The 23,348-nt window shown below is 45.3% G+C and overlaps 1 protein-coding gene across 3 annotated transcripts in view; it reads right to left on the reverse strand.

Annotated features, from left to right (window-relative positions):
• Positions 1–23,348, reverse strand: part of agrn (agrin) — a 253,022-nt gene that overhangs the window by 154,873 nt on the left and 74,801 nt on the right. The window contains exon 1 of one of the 3 annotated variants that reach the window (XM_085781257.1): positions 618–3,012. The exons of the other annotated variants lie outside the window; for them this stretch is intronic. Coding sequence (XP_085637383.1) covers positions 618–783 — 166 coding nt within the window. The 5' untranslated portion in view covers positions 784–3,012. Of the gene's footprint in view, positions 1–617; positions 3,013–23,348 lie in introns of those variants that run through there. 3 annotated transcript variants of the gene reach the window in all.

The raw sequence follows: 23,348 nt of genomic DNA on the forward strand, positions 1-23,348 counted from the left end.
GGAAACCATCATTGGCTAAATGAAACTAATCTCTTATCAGAGCTGTTCTCAGGAAACTCTTTGACTACAACGCAAACATTATGCCTCAGCCTCTTAATGGGCCACTGTACTGTACTTTTAACAAACAGAGGGACGAGAATAATGCCGTGGGAGCACACGACAGGAGGGAGTTGAGCAGTTCCAGGCCGAAAGACATTTTCTCATCCTCTGAAGGCATTTAATCATCATTTAATACTTCATCCCACAGTTCAAAGTAAATGCCAAGGCTTTGGAGAGGAGATATGAAACAGTTGTGAAAGCCTGCAGACGCACAATCAAGGAGAGTGGGGGGATGTGACTCTGGCCATCTTGATGTCCCTACTCAAGTGCAGATAAGACTGTTATGAGAGGAAAGGTGAACTTGGGGGTTGGGGGTTGGGGTGGGGGGTTGAATGCAAACCTGTTTCTCTCCAGCTACATTCTGTCTCAATGCCAGGACTGCTGCTTTGATTTATTTTAGGTTTCTGGTCAGTAATCTATTGCCCGACAGTGACCCACACGTGAAAAAAACGCAGTGGAGACAAATATAGTAGTAGTGCAACAGAAAAAGTTGGGTGTTTTCATCTGAACCAACGTACAGTTGTTGAGGAACAGGAGCACGGCGAAGCCCAGGGTGGATGTGGCCAGCAGGATCAGACAGATGTTGCAGGGGATCATAAAGTAGCGCACCACCAACGACACCTTGTGCTGGTACCTGCGGTCCCGCTCCGGCGGCGGCGGCGAGGGATAGTGGCACCCGCTCATGCTCCACTCCAATGACCCCCTCCCCTCCAGGGTGGAGGAGATGATGGGACGAGGAGGGCGACGAGGGGTGCCCAAAGACCCGTTGGAAAAAATGATGGCGGTGTGATAAGGGCAGATGAGGATGAAGAAAAAATAAAAAGCAAAAAAAAAAAAAGATCCGTAATGGTCGGTGTTTCAGCTGTGGTTCCAGCTGTGCACCGTGGCAGGGACCCGGTGACTGTTTCTGTCAGAGAATCGCAGCAGCAAGCTTTCAGCACTTTCCAAGTAACACATTTTTAGAGATAATAACATCCATTTGAGAAAAGAGGACAGACGGGGGGAGGGGGAGGGACAGGGATGTTGAACTCCTACAGCCCCCCACCTGTCCACGCAACCTCCATTCTGCCGTGCCCGCTGGGAAAAAGACAAACTAATGGGCTTTCAATGTGTGAGTATGTGTGATTGTGAGTGTGTGTGTACTGTGAAGTGGTTTATACTTACAGTGCGAATATGTGTGTGGATTTTAAGTGGGTGGTTGTAATGTGTTGGTAAATGCGTGTTAAAGCGCTTTTGGCACGTATGTGTGTGAGATGCACCTATGAGCCAGAAATTTGGGCATTAGTGATGTGGGCGTTGGGAATTGTCAAATATCCACGCGAGGAAAACTTCCACAGGAGCCCGACAGTAAATCCACAGAAAGTATCTTCTTCTTTTCCTCCCACAGTGACACTGACGGTGGAAATAGATGCACACACACCCCCCCTCCTTCCTTTTCTTTTGTCAAAAAGCCTTCACAGGACAAGCCAAGGTCCGGTGCTCAGCAACAACATGTGTCACAGGTACTACTTCCTCAGAGGTGACGGCTGAGCATCTTTCTCAGCTTCCCTGTGGATGCCGCCTGTTGGGGGCAAACAGTGGTTTGCAATGATTTGCCTGGCACTCCTCTGTAACTCAACAACAACTGTTCCTTTGTATCCGAAGGAGGTCTGTCTGGGCTGCTCCTGTCAGGGTGAAGAGATATACGACCACGGCGCCCAAACCTGACACCACCGTCACGGCAGCAACTTGAATCTTCTAGCCGGGTGGCTGGAAAGCAGCTGGCCGCCCCTCACTGGAACGTACGCTCCCAGGAGAACGGAGAAGGTTTATTTTTTTCTCCTCCTCTTCTCCTCCTCAGCGTGCCTGCCACACCTCCTCGGTTCAATAACCTTTATTCCTGGCCGGTCTCAGTCCCAGTGTGTAAGCAATTTCCAAATCCCCCCTACCCTCCCGCCTCACGCGTTGCTGATGTGTTGTGGCCGAAAACAGGTCAGTGGAAGTGGCGGAGAGAGAGAGAGGGGGTAAAAAAGTTGGGAGAGAAGAACGATCTCAATCTCTAAACCCCCCCCTCCAACACTGGACCCGGCAGCGTGGAGACGTCTTCTCTTCCCCCGAGCAGCCACGGATGAGCAGCAAAACACAGAGACAGTCTGAATGAATAAACGCAGAAGAAAAGGAGAAAAAACCTGTGTGTGTGATCAGAAATCAACTGAGAAGCTCGAGGCGGAGATTTGTTGGGCTTTCTTCCCTCATGTCAGCGCCGTGACAGAGAATCCCAACCACATAATGAGAGGAAAAAAGGTTCTTGGGTCCTGATGCTCGCAAGACTTGGGCTGATTCCGCTCCTTCTGTCAGAAAACAACTTGTCCCAGTCTTTTCTTTCTTTCTCTCTCTGTCCGTTTGTCGTCTCCCCTTTTACAAGCTTCCTCAAGCATCCAGTCCCTTCTTCATTGTCTCTGGTTGTCTTAGTCCAGAGGCGCTCTCCCTGAGTCCTGGTCACAAGGATTTATGCTCCAGCTTCTGCTCCGAGGGGATCCAACATTCACAGGCAGCCAAAACAACAAATTAGACTCCGGGTATTCATAGCGCGCTTAATCCCCCGGCAGCAGGTAGTGGTCCCAGTGTCAGCGCACTCAGTCAGCCAGCTGAAGCAGGGAGGAGTGTGTCAATGAGAGAAGTCAGCGAACAGACACACCAAGAGAGAGAGAGAGAGAGAGGGAAGTAAACGAGAGGGAGGAGGAGTGCTGGCAAAAGGAAAAGCAGCTCCTGACACTCCGGTCCACCTTACTGGTTTTTCTTGGGGGGACGGGTGGATGGAAGAAGAGGGGGGGGGGTGGGGGTAGAAAAAGCTGCAGCGTGTCGCCGGTTTCCCAAACACTCTTCTCCTGAGCGCTCCTCTCTCAGCTCGTAGCCAGCGGAACGGATGAGCGCATAATGAGAGGGTGAGAGAGATATTGCGCGAGAGAGAGAGAGAGAGAGAGAGGGAGAGAAGGGTGGGGGGAGTGGATGAGGGGCCGTCTTTGACAAAGGCAGAGGGGAGGAGGGGGCTGGAGTTGGGTGAGGGAACAGGAAAAAAAAAACGATTGAGAATAAAGGCTTTGGGGAGTAGTACTTGAGTCCTGTCAGAACAGGAGGGGGGGGGGGGGGGCAGCAACAGTGCAGCAGCAAAACAAAAGAGGGCCACGGTCTTGGGAGATGTCAACCAACTCCTCCATTTGTTTATAGACTAATCAAAAGAAAGTCTCTTCCACAAGAGCTGCAGAATTTCCACAAAGATTTAATGAGGCAGACGGAGAGAAAACAGGCATGAGGAGGGAGGACGAGAGCAAAACTTAAAAACATTAAAGTCAATCATGTATCCAGTCTCTTCAAAACAGCCTGACTCACTTCTTTTTGACCGATATGCAGAGATAAAGCAGAGAAACTCCACACGCGTTCCACACTAACAAGCCAATATTCAATTAATTAACAATCCCATTTGGAGGTTGTTTTTTTTTCTTGACTTACTTTAGTGACAAGTAAGAAGTGGTTTATTTCCCCTTGTCCTAAATAACATGGCAAAAATGAATATTCAGCAGATCTGGCAAATGATCTGAGGCGGAGGCACTTCTATTTATCTATTTCATAGCATGTAATGTTTTGCCCTTTTTAAAAGCAATGCATTACTGCTCCTCTAATGAGATAATGAGGTCAGAATAGAGGGGCGGTTACGCTGTGTTTTAGCAAGACCCTGCATCGATATCTACTTTGAACAAACTCGATGGCAGCAGGCGGCAGATGCAAGGCGGTATCTATCATCAATTATTTATGTTTTTTTTTCACTCTCTCTATCTGTGTCTCCATCTCCATCTCCATCTCCATCTCAGCCGTTCAACCCCCCATCCCACTCCTACCCTCCTCCCCACTCTGCGCTTTACACAAGGGTGCGCACACACACACACACACACACACGCACTGATGGTGATGCACACAGTGGCTGCATCCACAGAGGAATTGCAATGAATGCACACACAATTGGCTTTTCTGTCTGATAGAAAGTAGCACATACACACAGAAAAATGGCTCCTTCTGTCTTTTTTTTTTGTGTCTCTATCTGTTTTCAGTCTACAGTCTCACACAACTTGAGCACACTCTTACACACACTGAGGTAGGTGATCTTGCTTCACTCCCAAAGTCATTTATCTCTCTGGACAGAGTGTTCATTCCCAGACCTAAGCTGAAGCTCCACGGGGGGAGACTCTAATATGAGGGGAAGCCGGTTTTCAGGCTGCCTGCAGTGGGTCAAGAGTTCAACCCCCTGATCATCAGCAACGCCACCCACCCAACCACCCAACCACCCAACCACCCACCCAGAGGTGCCCCTCTCCCCCTCTCTGCTCCTGCCAGACCCGACTCCCCCAGACAGTCCTCGTCAGCTCACGTTGCATAACAAAACTTGATTGATGGACTGAATGGAAAGGAAAAAAGGAAACAGCTGCCGTCTTATTTGTTGCCTCTCTTTTGTCCTCCACCTCTCTTTTTTTTTACTTTCATCCACAATTGTGTCTCCATCATTGTGCTGTTGCTCTCCGCCACTGGGAACTTCAGAGACTAAGAAGAACAACATAGCACGACTACAGCATCACAGGTTGAAACCAATGAAATGAAGTGCCAAACTCCCCCAGCAGAGGGCATTGGGGAGTCAGCCCACCAGTCTGCTCTGCTGCCACGACCCAAATAAAATCTTCTGTCGACATCAAAGCTCAGCTGCTTTGATCCATTTTTAATGCCACAAGTATCGCACAAGGTTAACATCTCTCTCTGAAGGCTTTGAAATGGCAATTTCCATTAAAGAGCCAAAGGAGCTGCTCCATTGTTTAATGGTCTGACAGGAGTGAGAGCTCTAGTGTGTGTGTGTGCATGTGCATGTGTGTGTGCTTCTCGTTATGCAGAGGGTGAGAAATTTGTCGAGTTCAATAAGTGATTGACAATTATGCTTCAATCAATTACGCATGAATGTGCGTGTGTGTCCCTGTGCGTCTGTGCATCCCAGCGCACATCCCGGTCTTCTGGCTGGCCTGCATTGATCCCATTGATCTGAGAGAAAACAGTTGGTGCCTTTTCTGATGGGCATTTTTCTCCTCCAAATATTTAGAGATAAAGATAATCTTGTGAGAAGAGGCTTCGCCGCTGAGACTTTTTTAAAATGTAAAAGCACAAAAAGAAATTTCCTCACTTTTTGCATCATTTTTTATATGCTTTGCATACAAGCTACATTCACTCACAGAGTCGAGGGTCAAATCTTGCACAGTGAGAGTTTTTGCAACATTACAATGATAAATAGTTTCTAGTCAGCACTGTACTGTACTTGATAACACTATATTAGTGTTTATCAGTGCTCTGAGCAGAAGATGTGAATGTGTTTGTATTTTGTTTTGTACTTCAATGCACCGATGCTCCAAAGATTCCAACTGACTGTGAACATTTTACTGAGGCACTGAGGCAGATTCACAGGGAATAACTTGTCAGAGAAAGCCGCATTTTCTGGTTCAGAAATGATGAAATTAATGCAAAATGAAGTCATTCAACTTGTTTTGATGACATTAGAGGCTCAGTTTTATGACCATCTTTCTAACTTTGGGTGTTTTTATTTATTTTATTCTTTTTAAAGCTCACGAACACAGAACTATCCTGGGTCATGAAATAAGCATGAGTTCTTCAGCTGAGTCTTTTATCAAATAATCTGTTAAAAACTGTGTAAGAGCTTTGTACATTATGGTGTGTGGAGGAAAGAAAAATCAGCGCTGATGAATAGACCAACACCCTATTAGAGTGGGACTCTGTCCATTTTTCAAAGCAGGAGCTATCAAAAGTGAAGCTGTTGCCTTCACTAATGGCATTAGAGATCACCCTTCCCTGCTGTCCATTGTAAATGAGGGTTTTAATGATGTTGATGAAAAGAATAGTCTGTTAAAATTTATAACGGATTTGGTAATTGCCTGCACTAAAGCCTGACTACTGGCCCACTTGACTATTCATGGGAGTCTCATTTCCAAGATAATTTACCGTATTATTTGTCATTTTGTGTTTTATTTTGTTCCGGTGCATGTGAATGTACAGATAATGAGAAATCTGCTGTAATGACAGTTATTTCAGCCTGTGGTGTCTCAGAGCTCAATCAGGAGTTACGCGCTGTTATTCTCTAGTATATATTTATATGGCTCAGTTGCACTAAATGACATCAGCGGAGTGATATTTCTTTAAAATGTATCTAATTTGGCCGTGGGCTTTCTATCTGAGGGCATGAATTCAGCTTTCACACACATCAGGTAAACATCACAAGCCTGTGATGGATTCTTCATGCGCATCAGGCCGTACACGGTTGCAAGTAGGTGGAGTGGTGGACCAATTGTCTCGCTATCGCATTAACACCAATCATCTGAAGTCAGACGTTCCAAAACCTTCCAACAGATTCCCAGACTTTGCCGTCATCAGGCCCCTGAAGTGAGCAGCAGTCGCTCCGCAGCAACAAGGCCGCGGCCTCTCACAGCTGTGCGTGGCTAACAGCATTAACCTCTGCTCAGCTGGGATTTAAGAAAAAAAAACAAAGTGGGAGGTGCGAGGAAGGACGACAACGATGATGTTGATGAGGGAAACAAACAAGATGCTTCTCTAACAAGTGTTTTCATGACAACCAAACATCAACAATACAGCAAGTGGAATTGAAATTTCGTCTTGTGGTTACTTTCCAATGTGCATGCTGAGACTACAGATCATCTCCGGAGGGAAGCTGCAGATGGGAGACAGGTTAAAAGACGAGGAAGCATTAAATGTCTAAGTCAGGTGTTTGGCTGCCACAGGCCTCAGAAACAGCTGCAACGCTCCAACCAAAGTCTGTGAAGCTCTGCTGAGAGGAGGAACACCATTCATCCATATACTTCTCAGTGATGTTATAATGATGGAGGTAAAGAATGGGTGTTCAGACCAAAGCAGAGTGACAGATGAGGTTATGAGGAGGGATTTTCCAGCTCTTCCAACTTCTGGAAAGTTATCACATTGCAATAGAGCACTCTAGCAGGACTGAATGTCTGTATTTGGCCCTGAATGGATCGCATTGCGTTGCATTGCGTTGCATTGCGATACAATGCATTGTTGCATACGTTACATTGCAAGATTTAGTTTGACTTTGTTGTCGGATGACTTAGCGTTTTTTGAACGAAACTTGCACATCAGCATACAGTACTTTCCTGTCTGTCTGAACACGTCACTTCTGTAAGTGTCAGCTGGGTTGAGATGTGGGTCTGTGAAGGCCACAGCCATGATTCACACCAGCCCTCATACACTGCTCAGAATGTTATGTTCCATTTGATTATGTCCCTGCTCTGATTGATTTATTTATTTATTAGCTAACAGGATGACTAACACGAACATGAATGCTATCTGGCTCCCTAACGCTGGACTACAGGACTCAAATAGGTCCAAAATGACTTTATCCTTCCAGATCCCATTTCTCTTGAGCAGGTCAAAGAAATTGATGCCAGTAGATAAACGATGCCAGTCAAATACACAACCTGTAGCAAAACACCGGTGCTAGATCTGTTCAAATATGGTCATTACTCAGCGTTTTCCCTCACCATACACTAGCAGTGCTGAATATTTAGATAGTTAAGTTGGTGTTGTGTCAGAGTCAAGCTCTTTTTTCATGACAACTCCAGTTCTGACTCAGCTGATGATGTTCGTGCAGGATTGATATGAGTGTGAATGAGAGAGTTCCCACACTGGGTGGGCTCCACACAACGTGACTCACAAAGTGACACATTGCTCAGTGTTTGGTGACGGCTTGGGTACACTGTGACGCTTATAGTAGTGAAATACAGCCCATAGCTGAACATGGATGTTCGCAAACTCAGTGGATCACAGCACTCGGTCGGTTCATCTTGGTTCAAAGGACATTGGTGATGTTCTGCTGTGTGTTTACACTGATAACCTGTCCTCCACAGAGGAGTGGACCATCAACACGATCTACCCGTCACTTCTGGCCACTTTAGCCTCCTCCTACTACTACATCCCACGCAGCCATGACCTGCTTTTTTTCAGCCTCCTCTGCCAGCTCTCAGCCTGAGGCCTTATCCAGGATGTGTCCTCTGCTGGACATTCAGCTCCCTCTTATTTGGTGAGGATGGTATACCTTGCCTCGGGGCTCATCTGGAGCCAGAGGATGCCAGCGGTAGCCCGAGGGCTGATGTTCTGAGGCCTGCTGCCCGCTCACCCTCCTCCTTCCATTTCCACTAGTCGAGAATGAAGACAAACTCATTCAGGAAGGAGCAACTTGTTATTAGCCAGCTCTGATTTTCTTGCCACCGCCCCCCCCCCCTCCCTTGCACATCAACACCCACCCACAACAATAATGTTTACAGGATGTAATATCCTCCCTGCACCGCTGCCTTGCCCTGTTTATTCAGGTCTTCAGCACCAACAAGTTTCCCTTAATAGCCACAAAGGAAATTATTCCAATGGACGGACAGAGGCGGGGACATAATGAGAGAAAGCAAATTAAACGGCAAAATAGGAGAGTGACAGGGACAGAAAAGATGGGAGAGAGCAACAACCTGGGAGCTTGGCCGCTGCGAGCGGAGTTAGTGGAGAGTGACACTTCTCCATGTGGCTGGCATATGGAGCCAATTGTGGTGGCAGCACAGGAGGGCTAGGAGCAGGGAAATCAGAGGAGGAGTGGCTGGCTCTGACAGTCTTTACACTGGAAAGGCAGGCCTGATGAAGCTGAAGGATGATACAGATGTCAGTCTCTGGCCAAGTCAGCCATCTGTCACAGGGAACCGACCAAGCCACGCCGGCCCCCATCAAGCAGGCAGAGCGGCAGGAGACTTGTGATGACCACTCATTATGTGTTGGGAGCTGTCCTTCCAACATGGCCGATTCTCAACAGTGGCCTGCCTTGAGTTGGTGTGGAAAGAGGACACACAAACTAAAGGCTGTCTTACAGTACATCTCTAGCATCATCACATTAGAGTGCTGCCTGTGCCAAAAATGTCAGATATGGAAGGTGTTTTTTTTCTTATACATTATTTGGCTTATTTATTTATTGCTAAAATGTTGTGATTGAGACTCAGTAGGAAACTAATTTTTTAAGATTATTCTGACATTTTTATTCTGATATTTCCTGCTGCTAGTATTAAAGCTGGATATATAGCAATAAGAAAAACATGCAAATAGTTGCTGTACCTGCAGTCATACTGCCTCCGTTCAAAGAATTTCAACATGCGCATACAGTGAAGTGTGAAATTAGTCTATTTCTGACACCTTTACAACTTTATTTTCAACTGATTCTAAATTCCCTGTGTTCTCTCCATGATGCACCATCCTCTTCGTCTGCAAACCAGCAACACTAAGGGCTCCAGAGATGTTCCCCGCTCAGAGCCAGCCTTCCTGATCAGTTTGTTCAGTTTGTTGGTGTCTCTGGCTCTGATGCCTCTGCTCGAGCAGACTGCAGCAAAGAATATTGCATTTGCAGGCTGGTAAACAGACCAGCTAAAAGATCTGCAACATCTTGCTGCAAACATTAAAGGACCTCGACTTCCTGCTCTGCCTCCCTGCTGCCTCCCTCTGCTGTGTGTACAGTAGGTGGACTCCAAGGTATTTGTATGGCTCCGCCTCTGCAACCTCCACTCCTGGCCATATTTAAGAACAGGTGGTTGTTTCCAATCCAAACCACACACATCCACATATCAGTCCACCTGGTCTCCGTCTGCCTGCCTCCTGACACATCCGACAATGCAAAGTCCTCTGAAAACTGTTAAAAAAACAAAAAAGGTAAAGGGCATAGAGGAAAGGTGAGCAGACAGTCCCCTGCAGTGCCCTTTTTGCTACTGACCACCTCCCTGCAGCTGCACAACCTGTGGTCCATCTGTAGCCCATCTGTCGAGCATCTACCTGCACATTCTGCAGCGTCTCTCTCTCAGCAGGACGGGCTGCGTTGGGATAAAGGCACCGGAAAGAGTCAAAGAACGTGATTCTCACAGTGCTGCCCGCTTTGTCCAGGTGACAAAGGGCTCAGTGGAGTGCAAAGATGACGGTGTCGTCCACTCCGGCCTGAGGTGGCGATCTGCAAACTGCAGGTGGCCTGAAGATGCGCTTATCTGACGTCTGAGATGGCCAATCAGCACCGAATCTGGACTGAATTTCAGGTATTGTATTGGCACCAATCGAAAGTGTTCAAATGATACCGCATCCCTTCACAGATGTGAGGGAGAGGAGGCGGAGTGGACTGTGTGGGAATGCAGTTAACACTTAAGTCAAAAACACAGGGAGGAGTCGTTTAAAACACTCGCAGTGCAAAGGCCACAGGAATACGTCGCTGTCTACACATGAGGAACGACACCAGGATGAGGAAAGTAACAAATTCTTAAACAGTTCTTGTAAATAAAGGTTTGAGTTACTTAACGAGCAGCATGTCTGAAGCGGAACATTGTCATTATGCACACCGACTTGAACCGGCAATCTCCTATTTTAGATTCCAGCTCCATCAAAGGCTTTATGTTCTGTACAGTAAATCCTTTGTGTTCTACATCAATAATCCTGTTTTTTTTTTGTTTTTTTTTTCTGAAAATATAATTACTGCTGCCTTTATTTTTCTTTAACTATAGCAAGACCGATCAACATATGTCGCGGTGACATATACATACTGTACACAAGCCCATTGCCGTGGCAGGCTTGGTGACTTCAAAGCTGACAGTGACAAGCTATTATACACTCAGACCCTTTCATTTGTTTTTACTGTAATGAACTTGCTCTTCTTTCCTTACACTGCTTCTTCTTCTTTCTTTCTTTCTTTTTTCCTCCTCTCGGCCCAGCACTGGCTGCCGGCTGCACGTCGAGCTGGATCTTCTCAGATAGAGGGCAGAGTGGGAATATTAATTGGCAAGCAATACCCCTTGTTGAGACGCAGCCCATAAATGAAACGGCTATAAATTATTTATATGCCTAATCAGATGGCATGTGCTCAAGTTATTCTCTCAAACAAGACAGCTTCTGTGCTATTCCTTTTTTCTTCCTCCCTGTAAATAATTCTAAATCCTTTTGATAAGAGCGCAGTCAGACAAGGCTGTGTGCTGGAAGGAGAAGCCTAGATAATATGGTGCCACAATGACGTAATAGCTGTTTTCTGGCTGCAATCACGGTCAGGGAAATGAATGACCTGCTTAGCACCAGGTATTAAAATGCATCCTGTGTTTGGAGGGTTTTATTCTGATAGACCAAACACAGATAAAGCGCACATAATGGGGGCAAGGTGCACTGACTAATGACAAACAGCAGTGAATGGAAGAAAGACTTGATCGATGAAGGATGTGTGCAGTGATCATATAACATGAAACCAAATCTGTTTTCATATGAAGCCAAACAGGGGCTGTAGAAAAATCAGACCAGTGACAGATGCTTTAGTGTATACCAGCCAAGAGAGCTCCAAGTCAGTTAATCCGTAAATTAAATGGCAGACACAGTGTTTGTCCTTGACCTCTAGAACTGCAGAAGGAAGCATTTTCCTATCAGCGTGTGCCTTTCAAGACTAATCACTGTTTATGATGATAAAACATTAAACACTAAACAACATTAGATTCGGTTTGGTGTAGTCACAGAAACAATGTGATGAGCTTTATATAGTTACTGAATAATCTGTCACTGTCAGATAGAAAAAGAAACACATCTCAGACAGACAGACTTGAGTTACTGATCTCGTAATTAAGTAATAAGCAATAAGTGAATAATTAATTTTAAATACCTTTGGGCTTTAAATACTTGGACAGCAATGCTCATTATTTTTGACATGTTTAGACTCAATATTCTAAACAACAATGTCTTTCTCTCTTTCGTTGTCAGCTTAGACACTGCAAAGTTTGTTCTTTTGTTAAATAAAAAGAACAGAACTAAAACTGAGACATGGGAATGACTCAGTTGTTGCAGTCCGACTTCAAATAAAAGCAAGACACAATCTGGTGATAAGGTGGATACCAGCCAGGATGAGCACTGCCATTGTTGTTAGCATTCTGCTGGTGCAGGAAAAGCAGACCGGACTCTCCTGCTATTGGACGGTCTGTTACGCTGTACCCTGAGCTCAGGGCTTGCAAGGTCAGTGCTGCCATAGGTGTTTTGGAGTTAGAGAGGGACTTAAAGCAGGGAAGAGGGCCATTACAGGCTGGAGAAAGCAGAGGGCATTTCGGTAAAGACTCGCCGTCAGCCTGCTCAGTCAGCTGACTTTAACCCTGAGACCTGCTGCCTGTCAACCACAAGTCTTTAACCGCTTCCTCCAGATAGAACAAAGCTCCCAGACTCAACACACACACACACACACACACAGATTCATACGAGTGCAGCGACTTGGCATTCAGATTGCTGGAGAAAAGAGACAGACAGACATATATCTCCCATCAAATGCCACAAGGTGCGAGAGGGTTAAAATAAATGGACCGCTTAAAATTTGCAAGAAAAAAAAAGAGAGAGAAGAAATTGGATGGATTTTACAATTCCTTCTTCAAAAAAAAAGTTTAAGATCAGGAACGAAAGCCCTGGCAAGTAGCTGTGGAGAGTCACTTTAAAGAGCTTACTGCTGTTTCATGACCTACCTTTTAACTCTTCTCAGCTAAGAAGTAATTTACCTTTCTTGCCAACACTGTGAGTAGGTTGGAAACTCCTGCTTTTGAAAGCATCCAGTCTACTGAAGTGTCCTTGAGCAAGACTCCATCCACTCTGTAAATGATGCCCATGTGGCTGCAGCAGCCTGGCCTCTGACCTCTACTATTAACGAGACAAGATCATTTCTGCACGGGGATCAATAAGGTATCATTCTTTCTAATGCCGGGTCACAGCAGAAGAACCTCAATCTTCACTGGTGACTGGCCTCAATTTGAGCGTCTGAGCTGTATCGACAGAGATGGAGGTACAGTGGATCCTCGGAGAGAGAGAGAGAGACTTTTGAAACATTACATCAATTCAAGTTGTTTTAAAGTGTTTGTTTTGCCCTGGGGTCTAACTTTGGATGGTCGAGCACTGCAATCAAACCCCGCCAGCGAATTTCCTGGCAATCTTTGCAATGGTACTCCACCATCTGATGGTGGTGGTTGAATCTCCAAATCTCTGTCCTGCTACAGTCTGAAGTTCTGGTTTACTGGAGACTCACAGCCAACCCACTAGTTTAGAATATGTCAGTGTTTGAGTGTGTAAGCTCTTCAGTGCTCTGCTCAGGATGTCTCCTTGCTTTTCTCCCATACGCCCTTGAGTATGAATAAACAGGTAGAAAGACTGGATGGATGAGGTGTATGGATTTCTACATGTCCTTCTACCCTGGCCTTCTCTCCTCATTTTAATCAGCCCATGCAGGACAGCCAAGACTCAATCACGGCAAAGAGAGGTATGTGCCAATGTGTCAACTCGTCTGTCATCCAGAAGTGGCGGGGGTGGAGTCAGAGAGGGGGAGGCGGAAGAAGGAGGACGGCAGTGGACACGGTTATCGTGAGCAAATGCTTGACAATGATGAGCTTGGCGTGTCGCCGAGGCAACAAGCGGCCTCATCCATTATTCATCTGAGTAACAAACTGATAAACGAGGTAAATGAAGAGGAACAACGGCAGCGAAAATCATGCCGACGGACGGGAAAGAGACATTTAGAAGCTGGCGGCACCAGCGGCATCCTGAGGCGCATATTAATCTGCGAGGTAAACAACAAGGTCTGGACACAGGGTCAAAGCGAAGCGGCTCTCATCCTTGAGGTCTTCAGCTTCGAGAAATGGAAGGAGGAAAAAAAGTACTGGAAAACATGCAGGTGTTACAGGGAGGCTTGGCGTCTGCAGAATCGACAAATGCATGCTGGTTATAATGCTGGGTATGCTCACTTTGTCAATCACCCACCTACAATGTGCACCCCGGCACCCTCCACACCAGACACCTCTCACCACTTTCCAGCATTGGAAAACAGAACGCTGATGATGCTTTTGCAGCACAAGTTTATGTCCCATACACTTGCATCAGTCTAACAGCACAGGTACAGAGAGCATAAATGATATCCCGGTCTCACATGTCATGCCAAATTCATGCAACACGATCTGTATGAGACAGCAGGGGGATGAATTATTGCCCTGTTGCTACGGTAACACCTCATACGCAGAAAACACCATGCCATGATTTGAAAAATGTTGATTTGTGAGATTTCATTTTGAGAAACCATTCCAGTGACGAGGGTGGGGGGGTAGTCAGGTAGTGAGGGATGAAAGAGAGAGAAAAGATTGACAGAAAAGGAGGGAGAGACAGAAAAGAGTCAAATACAGTGAGGAGAGGGGAAAAAAAGCAAGAGGAAGAAGGAGAGAAACAAGGCGAGGCTTCGCTCGCAGCAATTTACAGCGGCGCTTTAGACAATCTGGGTCACTTCTGTCAATGTATTTCTATAAGGCGAGCAGAAACACCTCATCTGCCATTCATTTCATTTCCATTCCAACACCTGCAAGTCATTTGCATTCTGTCAGTTTTACCTCTCCCTTTCATTTCTCCGCATGCCACTACATTTCCTGAATGATAACATACTGCCAATTTCTACACTGGCATAGCATGGGCCAGGACAAAACACCACCTGCATCCAAAGCAAGGGGGGGTGGGAGGGGGAGCCGTTTCCCAGTCATGTCTCCCTTTGTCCCTCCGCTCCGAGTCCCAGTCCTCCTCTCATGTTTCCACCAATAACCCCCCACCTCAAAATACCTCTTGATCACATCCAGATCTTTGCCATCTGACCCCTACGAGCCCTTGCGCAGCCCGATGTCTCCACGGGGACCCGAGGCCAGATCGTGTGTCTCGTCTTTCCACAGCAACAAATGAACCAGGCGCTCAATAGCTCGCCTGATTGGCTGAGATCTATGCCATCGTTCCAAATAGTGGAGCACCATGGGGGCTACAGCACTTTCCTACACAGGCAGGCACCACTGGGTGCTTTATACCAAAGATAGCGACAAGCAGCTGTGCAGATCCAGGCAAGTTTCATCAAGTTAAATGCAACTTTTTTTTTCCCGAATCCAGTTAGAATGAAGTGTAAACAACCAATTTTGCCACTAGGAATGAATGTGAGAATGAAAACAAAAAGTGTAGTCTGGGGGAGAGTAGCTGTGCTTGTCTGGGCTGATCCCTCATGAGAAATCCAACACAGCAAGAAAAACAGTCTGAAGACCTCAAAAACAGAATTTCATGCTGTGGTTCTTTGCAGGCTGAAGAACATTAAATAGCATGAACTGGGATATTAACAGTACATCCATATTCATGAGTTTTTAAGAGGCGCTTTGCAATTATTACATACTGGTAGCCCCAAAATGTCAGAAAAATGAAACTGTTTTTTAATTTTGAGGATTAAGAACCTGTATGCAGCACTTCATGTTTACCAATCAGGCTGGTCTGTGAGGCTTTATATTAAAGGGATACCAGAAAATATAAGGAAGTAAAACTGGCAAATGCTGGTTTAATATGGAGCTCTTGCCCATGCCCTGTCTGTGAGTCTGGGACTCCAGTGGTAATCCTTGAGTTTTCTTTCTTTGTTATTTCTGTGAATGCAAACAGTGATGTCTGGGATTGTCTGTTCTTTTCTTTCTTTGTTCAGCCTTGGTGACTATTACTGCTAATGCTAGCCAGCGAATGTCTCTATTCTTACCAAGCCGACCGAAAACATCAATCAGTCCCCAAGATTTCAGGATTCTTCTCACAACAATTAGGCTAAGCAAACATCAGTTTGTATTAACTGTAGGCCAAGTGAAAAAAAGCCTTTCAGTGGAAGCATTGAAAATTGAAGGATGCTTATAAATGTTATTGCTATAGTTAAGGATAATGACTTTACCTTTCAATAAGCTAACAGCTTCTTTTGTATGTCATCAGTACACTTTTGTTTTTACTTGATTGATCATTTATTTATTGATTATACTTATTCTACAACACTATAAATAAGGCAGCAAGGTCCAATACTGATAAAGAAACAGTTTAACATTTTGAGAAATATACCCGAAGATAAATAATACTCTCATGACTGCACATACTGTATAGGCAGGGGTCTTGTGATCATCGTGAGGTTGCCAGGCAACCAGCAGAGATCCCGTGAAGTGACTACACCTGGTGAAATAGTCCAGCATATTAACCCCCCCAAAAAATCAATGTTTACCCTTTTTCTATGGTACAAACTAAACAAACGAGACATTACATATTCATTAGTGAGTTTTAGAGATGCTGGTGGCCATTTTAACTTTGGACACAGCCAGACTATTAGCTGTTCCCCTCTTTACTGGCTTTATGCTAAACTAACACAACCACCTGGAAGGTTCAATCAGGACAGTCCAAAAATCAGATATCGTGGGGTCTGACAACCACTGTCAAATGTTGCAATTGTTATTTCCAATGAGTGCACAACGGTACTGTTTGCTGTGAGACAACTTTACCTTGTCGGACACACTACACCAGAGTGTTAGCGCACAACATGTAAGTGTACTGACTGAAGTATCCAATGTGAGACACAGCAACAGTTTTAATGAGCTGATGATCTCATTTCCCGGTACTCAGAATTTGAGATGTGGTTAAAAGCTTTTGAAAAAGCGTGTAAGTGGTCCTTGAGCTAAGATTATTCTGTCAAAACTACTACTTCTAAGTTCAAGAATGAACATTCACGCTCGGCTTAAAATGATTATCACACATGTTCATTTTTGTGTGTGTGTGTTAAGCAGCTCCTCTATCAAACAACTAATCATTCCAGCAATGTAGTTTGCCTTCTGCTGCTTTGTCGTACACACTGCTTGTATGGAAGCCAGAGCGTGATTAGACCGATGTGTTTTTGGGGGGAGCGTTGCGGCCTTTAAGCAGCTTTAAGATGCTTTCAACATGTGAACACACCCTGGTACACCCCCACCCCCCCACCCCCCCTCCCTCTCCCCTAAGTGGAGAGATGGGGAGAGGGAGAGGGAGAGAGAGAGATCATCAGAGCCATTACTGTGTGATAAATGATTTGCTAGCTGGTGAGTTGCCCTGAGGGAGATAGTGGGGCAGAGTGTGTGTGTGTGTGTGTGTGTGTGTGTGTGTGTGTGTGTGTGTGTGTGTGTGTGTGTGTGTATGTGTGGGGTGAGTGGTTTGGGGGAGGGTGGGTTTAAACCTGTGGCTTACTTCTATCAAGATCCCTTGGCACCCACGTCCTGCTAATGCAATCTGCTTTATTAGAACCACAGTGGCGGGGGTTGAAGGTACAGCCACACACACAGACACACACACACACACACACACACACACACACACACTGAGCTTAACTTAACTGTATGAATTCACACTTTCTGTCTTCTTCCCAAACACACACATGCAAGTTGAACTCCACTATGCGTCACACACACACACACACACACACACACATACACTCTGCAGGCAATCACATCTCAGGGGAAAAAGAGCTGGAGCCAGGGCCGAGCTCAGAAGAGTGGGAGGCAAATTAGTGCAGAGTTGAAAGAGCAGAGTGGTAGACGGAGGGAGAAGGAGAGATTGGGGGGAGGTTAGAGGAGGCCAGGCTGATGGAATATACCAACAGGGGGAGAAGAAGTGTGATTTTTGAAGATAGCGAAAGGGAGAGAGGTGTAAGAAGAGAGAGAGAGATACTAAAAAAGACTCAGGTACTGTAACTAAAAAAAAAAGGGGCATTAGATGTTGAGAGCTTGGAGAGGGTGAGTGAACAGAAAGAGAGAGAGAGAGAGAGAGAGAGGAGAAGACACAGGGGAGCTGGAATGGAAGTGAAGAGTAGAAAGGGTGAGAGAGAGGGAAAGACAGTGAGAGGGTAATGGCTGGTGGGAAAGGTGCGAGCAGCTCCTGCCAAGATAGAGCAAGAACCAGAGAGGGAATAGAAGGAGAGAAATTGAGCAGCATAACCCTCAAGACCCTGCCGTCTGCCGGGGAGATGTGTGTGTGTGTGTGTCTCTCTGTCTGTTGATGTGTGCATGTGTGTGTCTAACATTGTGTATGGTGCACGCTGCGCTGGCAGGTCTGAGAGTTGGTGTCAGTGCTTCTAGGCTTCTCCATGGCTGAGATTGGAGGTGGGAGTGGGAGTGGGAGGGGTAGGGGGAGGGGGTGGTGGGTGTTGTGGTGCGATAGCCCCCAGGGGAGCTCCTCGTACTGAGGTAAGACAGCCTGCATGCCCATGGCCTGCCGGCTCCGACCTCTGGATGAGGCCCAGGAAGTGAAACGCAGCTGGATGAGCTCTGGCATAGAGTCTGAGTACCAAATCACCAGCCATTACACAACCCCAGGTTGTTCTTACACTTTGAATATGAAGAAACACATGCATTATGTGGTGAGTAGCTCCTTCTTTTTGTTCCTTTCTCACTATTTTATGACATTATGCAGGCAAATGATTTAATGAATTCACCAGAACTAAAAACTGACAGATTAATCGTTAATGAAAATATCCTTTAGCTGCAGCCCTTCTTGTTCATTAGCACTAATTGAACCTCATACTTAACAACTAACATGATGATAATAATGCACAGTATTGAAATACTAATAAGGGTCCTTTATGTTTCTTCTGGTGAACAGATTAAACACATTAATACTCCACTCAAACCAAAGTCCCCTCATAAGACAGGAAACCAGGTCCAGCGTAATATGCAGATGCCTTGTGCTGACTTTTCTTTTTCAGCATTGCTTCGCCTCTTCTTCCTTAACTGCATGTTGTCAAGGATGGAGTATTAACAAAGATTGTTTGGTTTAGGTGCCAGGAAAATACGAGGAAACATGACCACAAATTGCAGTGAATGTGCCTTTAAACGCACTCTCTGTAAAAACACCCTGTTAATGACTGTGTGCTGCTTCCGAGAAGCAAAAGCAGTTCAGACAGGAATTGCCAAGGTACTAGCTACGTGATAATTCATGCTTTTGTGTTTATCATTAGTTCAAGGAAGGTACCAGTTTAAAAGCTTCAGGTAATCTGCCATGTATTACTTATTAATATTATAAATATAAAATAGATTGGAATGAACTGAGATATTTAACTCTAATATAACACAGCCAGTAAAGCCCAGATGTCTGACCTTGGCTCATAGCAGGATTTGGCTTCAAAGCCCAAATAGCTGATGATGCAAGACAGAACGTGGAGTAAGCTTGATCATCCCTTCAGCAGAGTTTATCTTTGCTCGGTCCCACATCCCCAGGTCAATAATGTTGACTCATCGACTAGCCCCTTCCTCTGTTGTCGATAAAGCACACTGTAGCCTTTTGGCTTCTGCTCCTGCTCCGTAAAGAAGAAACAAAGCGAGTGACCCCGATGGACTGATCAAGACCTGGGGGGGGGGGGGGAGAAAAAAAGAGGCAGATGCCAACGATAAAGCCACATTCTCAGGGGAGAAGCACTGTGGGTTTTCTTGTGGCGGTTCTCCTTCTAAAAATCACAAAAACCTTGGTGGCATTTACCCACAAGGATAAGACATGAAGGGGGATTAACAAGGCGATGATTTGTAGGTGGAAGGAGCCAGACTGCCACCGAGGTAAATAAAGAGGGATGGTTTTGGCTCTCCTGCCCTTTAAAATCTCTCTTTTTCTCCAGTGATTCTAGCTGTGCTCTTTCCTCACATCGCTCTCCATCTTATCGATCAGGAAATCAGCTGCCTAATAGACAGGTAGTGCTCAACGCTGAGCGGGAAGGCTTGAGGCAGAAGAGTCATGGAAACAGTCCAGCATATTGAAATGGACAATTAAAGCCGTCCTTCTTGGAAGACAGACAGCAAAGGACAGCTTGAGAGTCACACGGGCCTCTCCAGGAAGAGGGGAAGGGGAGAGATTATTGTCTCCCTAAGAACTGAGGGAAACACAGTATAATTCACCTGAAAATCAATTTCTATCACGTCCATTACAGACCACCGATGGACCGAGACAGAGGGGGGGAAACAAGAGAGACAGACCCAGAAAGACGCTCATTTCCCCTTTTTATCCTTGTTGTATTTTTCTTCCCTCTTTCGCTGCCCAAGCCATTTCCACAGCAGAGTGCACCGGCCACAAAAAGACATCTGCAGTCCATCATGATAAACAGTCGGCATCCTTCCCATTTGTTTCCCCTAAAAACCACAGAGCTGCATGAGTAAAGGCTACAGCTGCTGCATCTCCATGGAGGGCATTTTGCATTGAATCATGACGTCAGGAAGCAAAACAGTGGAGGCATACATTGCTGCTGAGATGATTTAGAGTTGAGCTGCTCATCTATTCATGACAATGTCAATTTTGATTAAAAATTACACCGGTTTCCTTCAGCAAATTACAAAATGAGGCTGTGATGGAAAGGAGGATTCTGGCTTTATACTCTTGACACTGGCTCTTAAACAGAAAAAATATTCTTGTTAGGAGGAGAAAGCCTTGGACAGAGCATTTAGACCTTCAATTAACAATAAAATCCTCAGCTGAAAACCCTAATTATCAGTACTGACATTCAAAAAAAATGATTCCCAAATCCTAGCTGCTGGCAAAGATGAGACAGCATAATACCATAAGTGGATAATACTGTTTTGTTCTTCTCCAAAATAAAGGTAGGTCATAAAATCTATCACCGCTGCTCAGAAGTGGAGTGGTTGATTGAAGGGAGAGAGCACAAAGAGCATCAGGTGTGCCACTTGTCTAAAACCTAAAGAGTCCTCTTATTTTAACAAGAGCACAGCCCACCGTCCCTCATCCTCCATCCAAACCACCAATTTCTCCAGTTCTCCCCAGCCGAGTCCTCATTATCAGCCAAAAGAAATCAGTGCTGATGCGCCTGAGTGTGTGTATGTGTGGAAAAGGGGAGCTGCTAGATGGGAGCGGAGGATATGAGGCAGAGGGAGGAGAAGTGATGGGAGTGACTGAAGGGAGGGCTGTCAGCGTTTGTAGGTCAGTGTAAATGTTTAATGCTTTATGCTGATGAGCCGACGCTCTAACCATCTCGCTGGTTCTCGGAGAAAAAAAAAAAAAAAAAAAGATGCGCTCTGTCAATCCCCCATCGCTGTGCACACAAAAACAATTCCCACACATTTGGAGGCATAAGCCACCCTGGCTCCTCATCCCCTTTTGCCTATATTCTCCCTCACCTCACTGCATGCCAATTAAGCAGGTATGTGACAAGAGGACCAAAAGCGCCAATTAGGCCAATCTACCCTTGCTACATGTCCCCTCATACCTGCCATCCCATTGTTTTTTCCCAGCAGAAGCTCCACCACTGGCACTTAATGGATATCCACGCCCCAATCTCTCTTCCAGCGCTCCCATTTTCCCCAGTTACATCCCAACGGTGGGTCCAAATAATGAAACTTTAATAGGCCCAGTTTAACATTCAGTCCAAAAAGGAGGAAAGACATTTCTGCTTAGAGCACACATAATTATTTACCCCGAAGTACACATCATAATTGAAAGGGTCTGATAACAACGCTGCCGTGTTACATGCACTACATTACGAAACGGGGAATGGATTAGTGTTACACGACAGGAAGGAAAAAACCGAATTCAGATTGCAAGGTTTAGCAAAGAACCCCCATAAAAGTGTGTTTATCTTATCAGTTAGGGAACCATAATCTTTTTTGAAATGAGAAATGGGGCTTGCCACAGGGCACAATCACCTCATAAATAAGGTACGTTGCTAAATAAATCCCCAAACCAATTTATTCAATTTACCATACAATGGATTACAGCTTAATTTCAGTGATAATGGGAGAAGACACTTGAGGAAATTAAAATGAAGAACTTGAAATTTCATGAGTCGTTTTTCCAAATGACCCCCAAGGATGCTAGAGAATCAGGTGGAGGAATTATTCAAACAACACACAGTTGAAAACAGAGCGAGAGCCAAAGGGCACTGTTTGCATTTTTTCCCCCCAGTTTGATCAACAATCTTTTCAAACACTGGTGCCGATCTAGATGCTTTATTTTCAACACGTAGTCATTAAGGATTCATTGGAAGCCTGGCTGTTAATGGCTTTTAGATGCTGGCTCCCACACCCTACTTGATGGGGCATGCTTTCCATTAAAGCAAAAGTATTTTGGATGCTTACAGTTCGATCATAAAGCCCCATATGTTGCGCCGTTATTTCCCCGGCTCTGTCGCAAACAAGCCTCCTCACTGTTACGGCGTGGGGCGACGACGTGTCAAAATCAAAATTCATCACTGTCAGTGGTGGTAATTGGTGCTGAAAAAAGGGGGAAGGAAGGAATGCACACTTTGTGCTACTGGGGTGATTAAAAGCATCACACACGCAAGCATGCACACAGTCTGTTACTTGGGGCAGCTTCTTTTTATTTTGCTTAGGTTTTTCAATGCAGCCATATCTTATTGTTTGGATGTCAAAGAAGATCCATTACATCTCCCGTTAGCACAGAACACAGTGTGCACAGACCAGTGGACCATAGGTTGGTGCTGAATGGGGTTTGTGTGGAGGTCTGGCTGCACAGCGAGGCCTCCAGCCCTGCTCGGTGTGATAAACAAGAAAAAACTGGGTGTTCGGCGCTGGGTGTGGCCTGGATTCACACAAAGCCCCGAGTGGGTCAGTGCCTAAGGAGAAGGTTTGTGTATGGATGGTTGGATGCCTGGATGGATGTATTGGGGACAGCACAGTGGATCTGGGGTAAGATGGGGACAGCCATGGGGAGCTGCAGGGGGGAACCGAGGTAAAGCAGATGGACAAGGAAGGCAGATATGGAGGATCTGGGTTATTGCTTAGTGGTAAAAAAAAAAAAAAATCTCGGTATCCATTATATGATGCCAGAAATGATGCCGAAAGGCCAATAAAATGGACACATAGGCAACCCTTTAATAATTTACAGACCACTAATTATGTGATAATGTCAAGAAATAGCCAAGAAATAACATGTAATTGCATAGTAACGTCAAGAAAGAGCATAGAAATAACGGACAATTTCATAGTAATGTCATGTTTTTCATAGTAATGTCATGTTTTTTTATAAAGGCAAAAGATTACACATGCTTTTCATGCTTTGAATTTTGTGGCAAAGGCCAGAAGTTTTCTCCACCAAGCAACTGACCGATATTTCTGGGCTATTTCTACGCAATCATTTGTTATTTCTTGGCGATATTTCTCAACATTATGGAATTGACCGTTATGATGCAATTACTTCTTATTATCACGTAATTAGCGAGCTGTAATAAAAGGGTTACCGACACAATTTAAATCACTGTATCATCAGCCCATTAGACTCAGCATTACCTTAAATACTTGAATCATGGGAAAGGCCTGAAATTCCCTGTATTGATCACACTA

This window comes from Trachurus japonicus, chromosome 7, assembly GCF_045865225.1.
Source record: "Trachurus japonicus isolate A0001 chromosome 7, Traja_1.0".
NCBI lineage: Eukaryota > Metazoa > Chordata > Actinopteri > Carangiformes > Carangidae > Trachurus > Trachurus japonicus.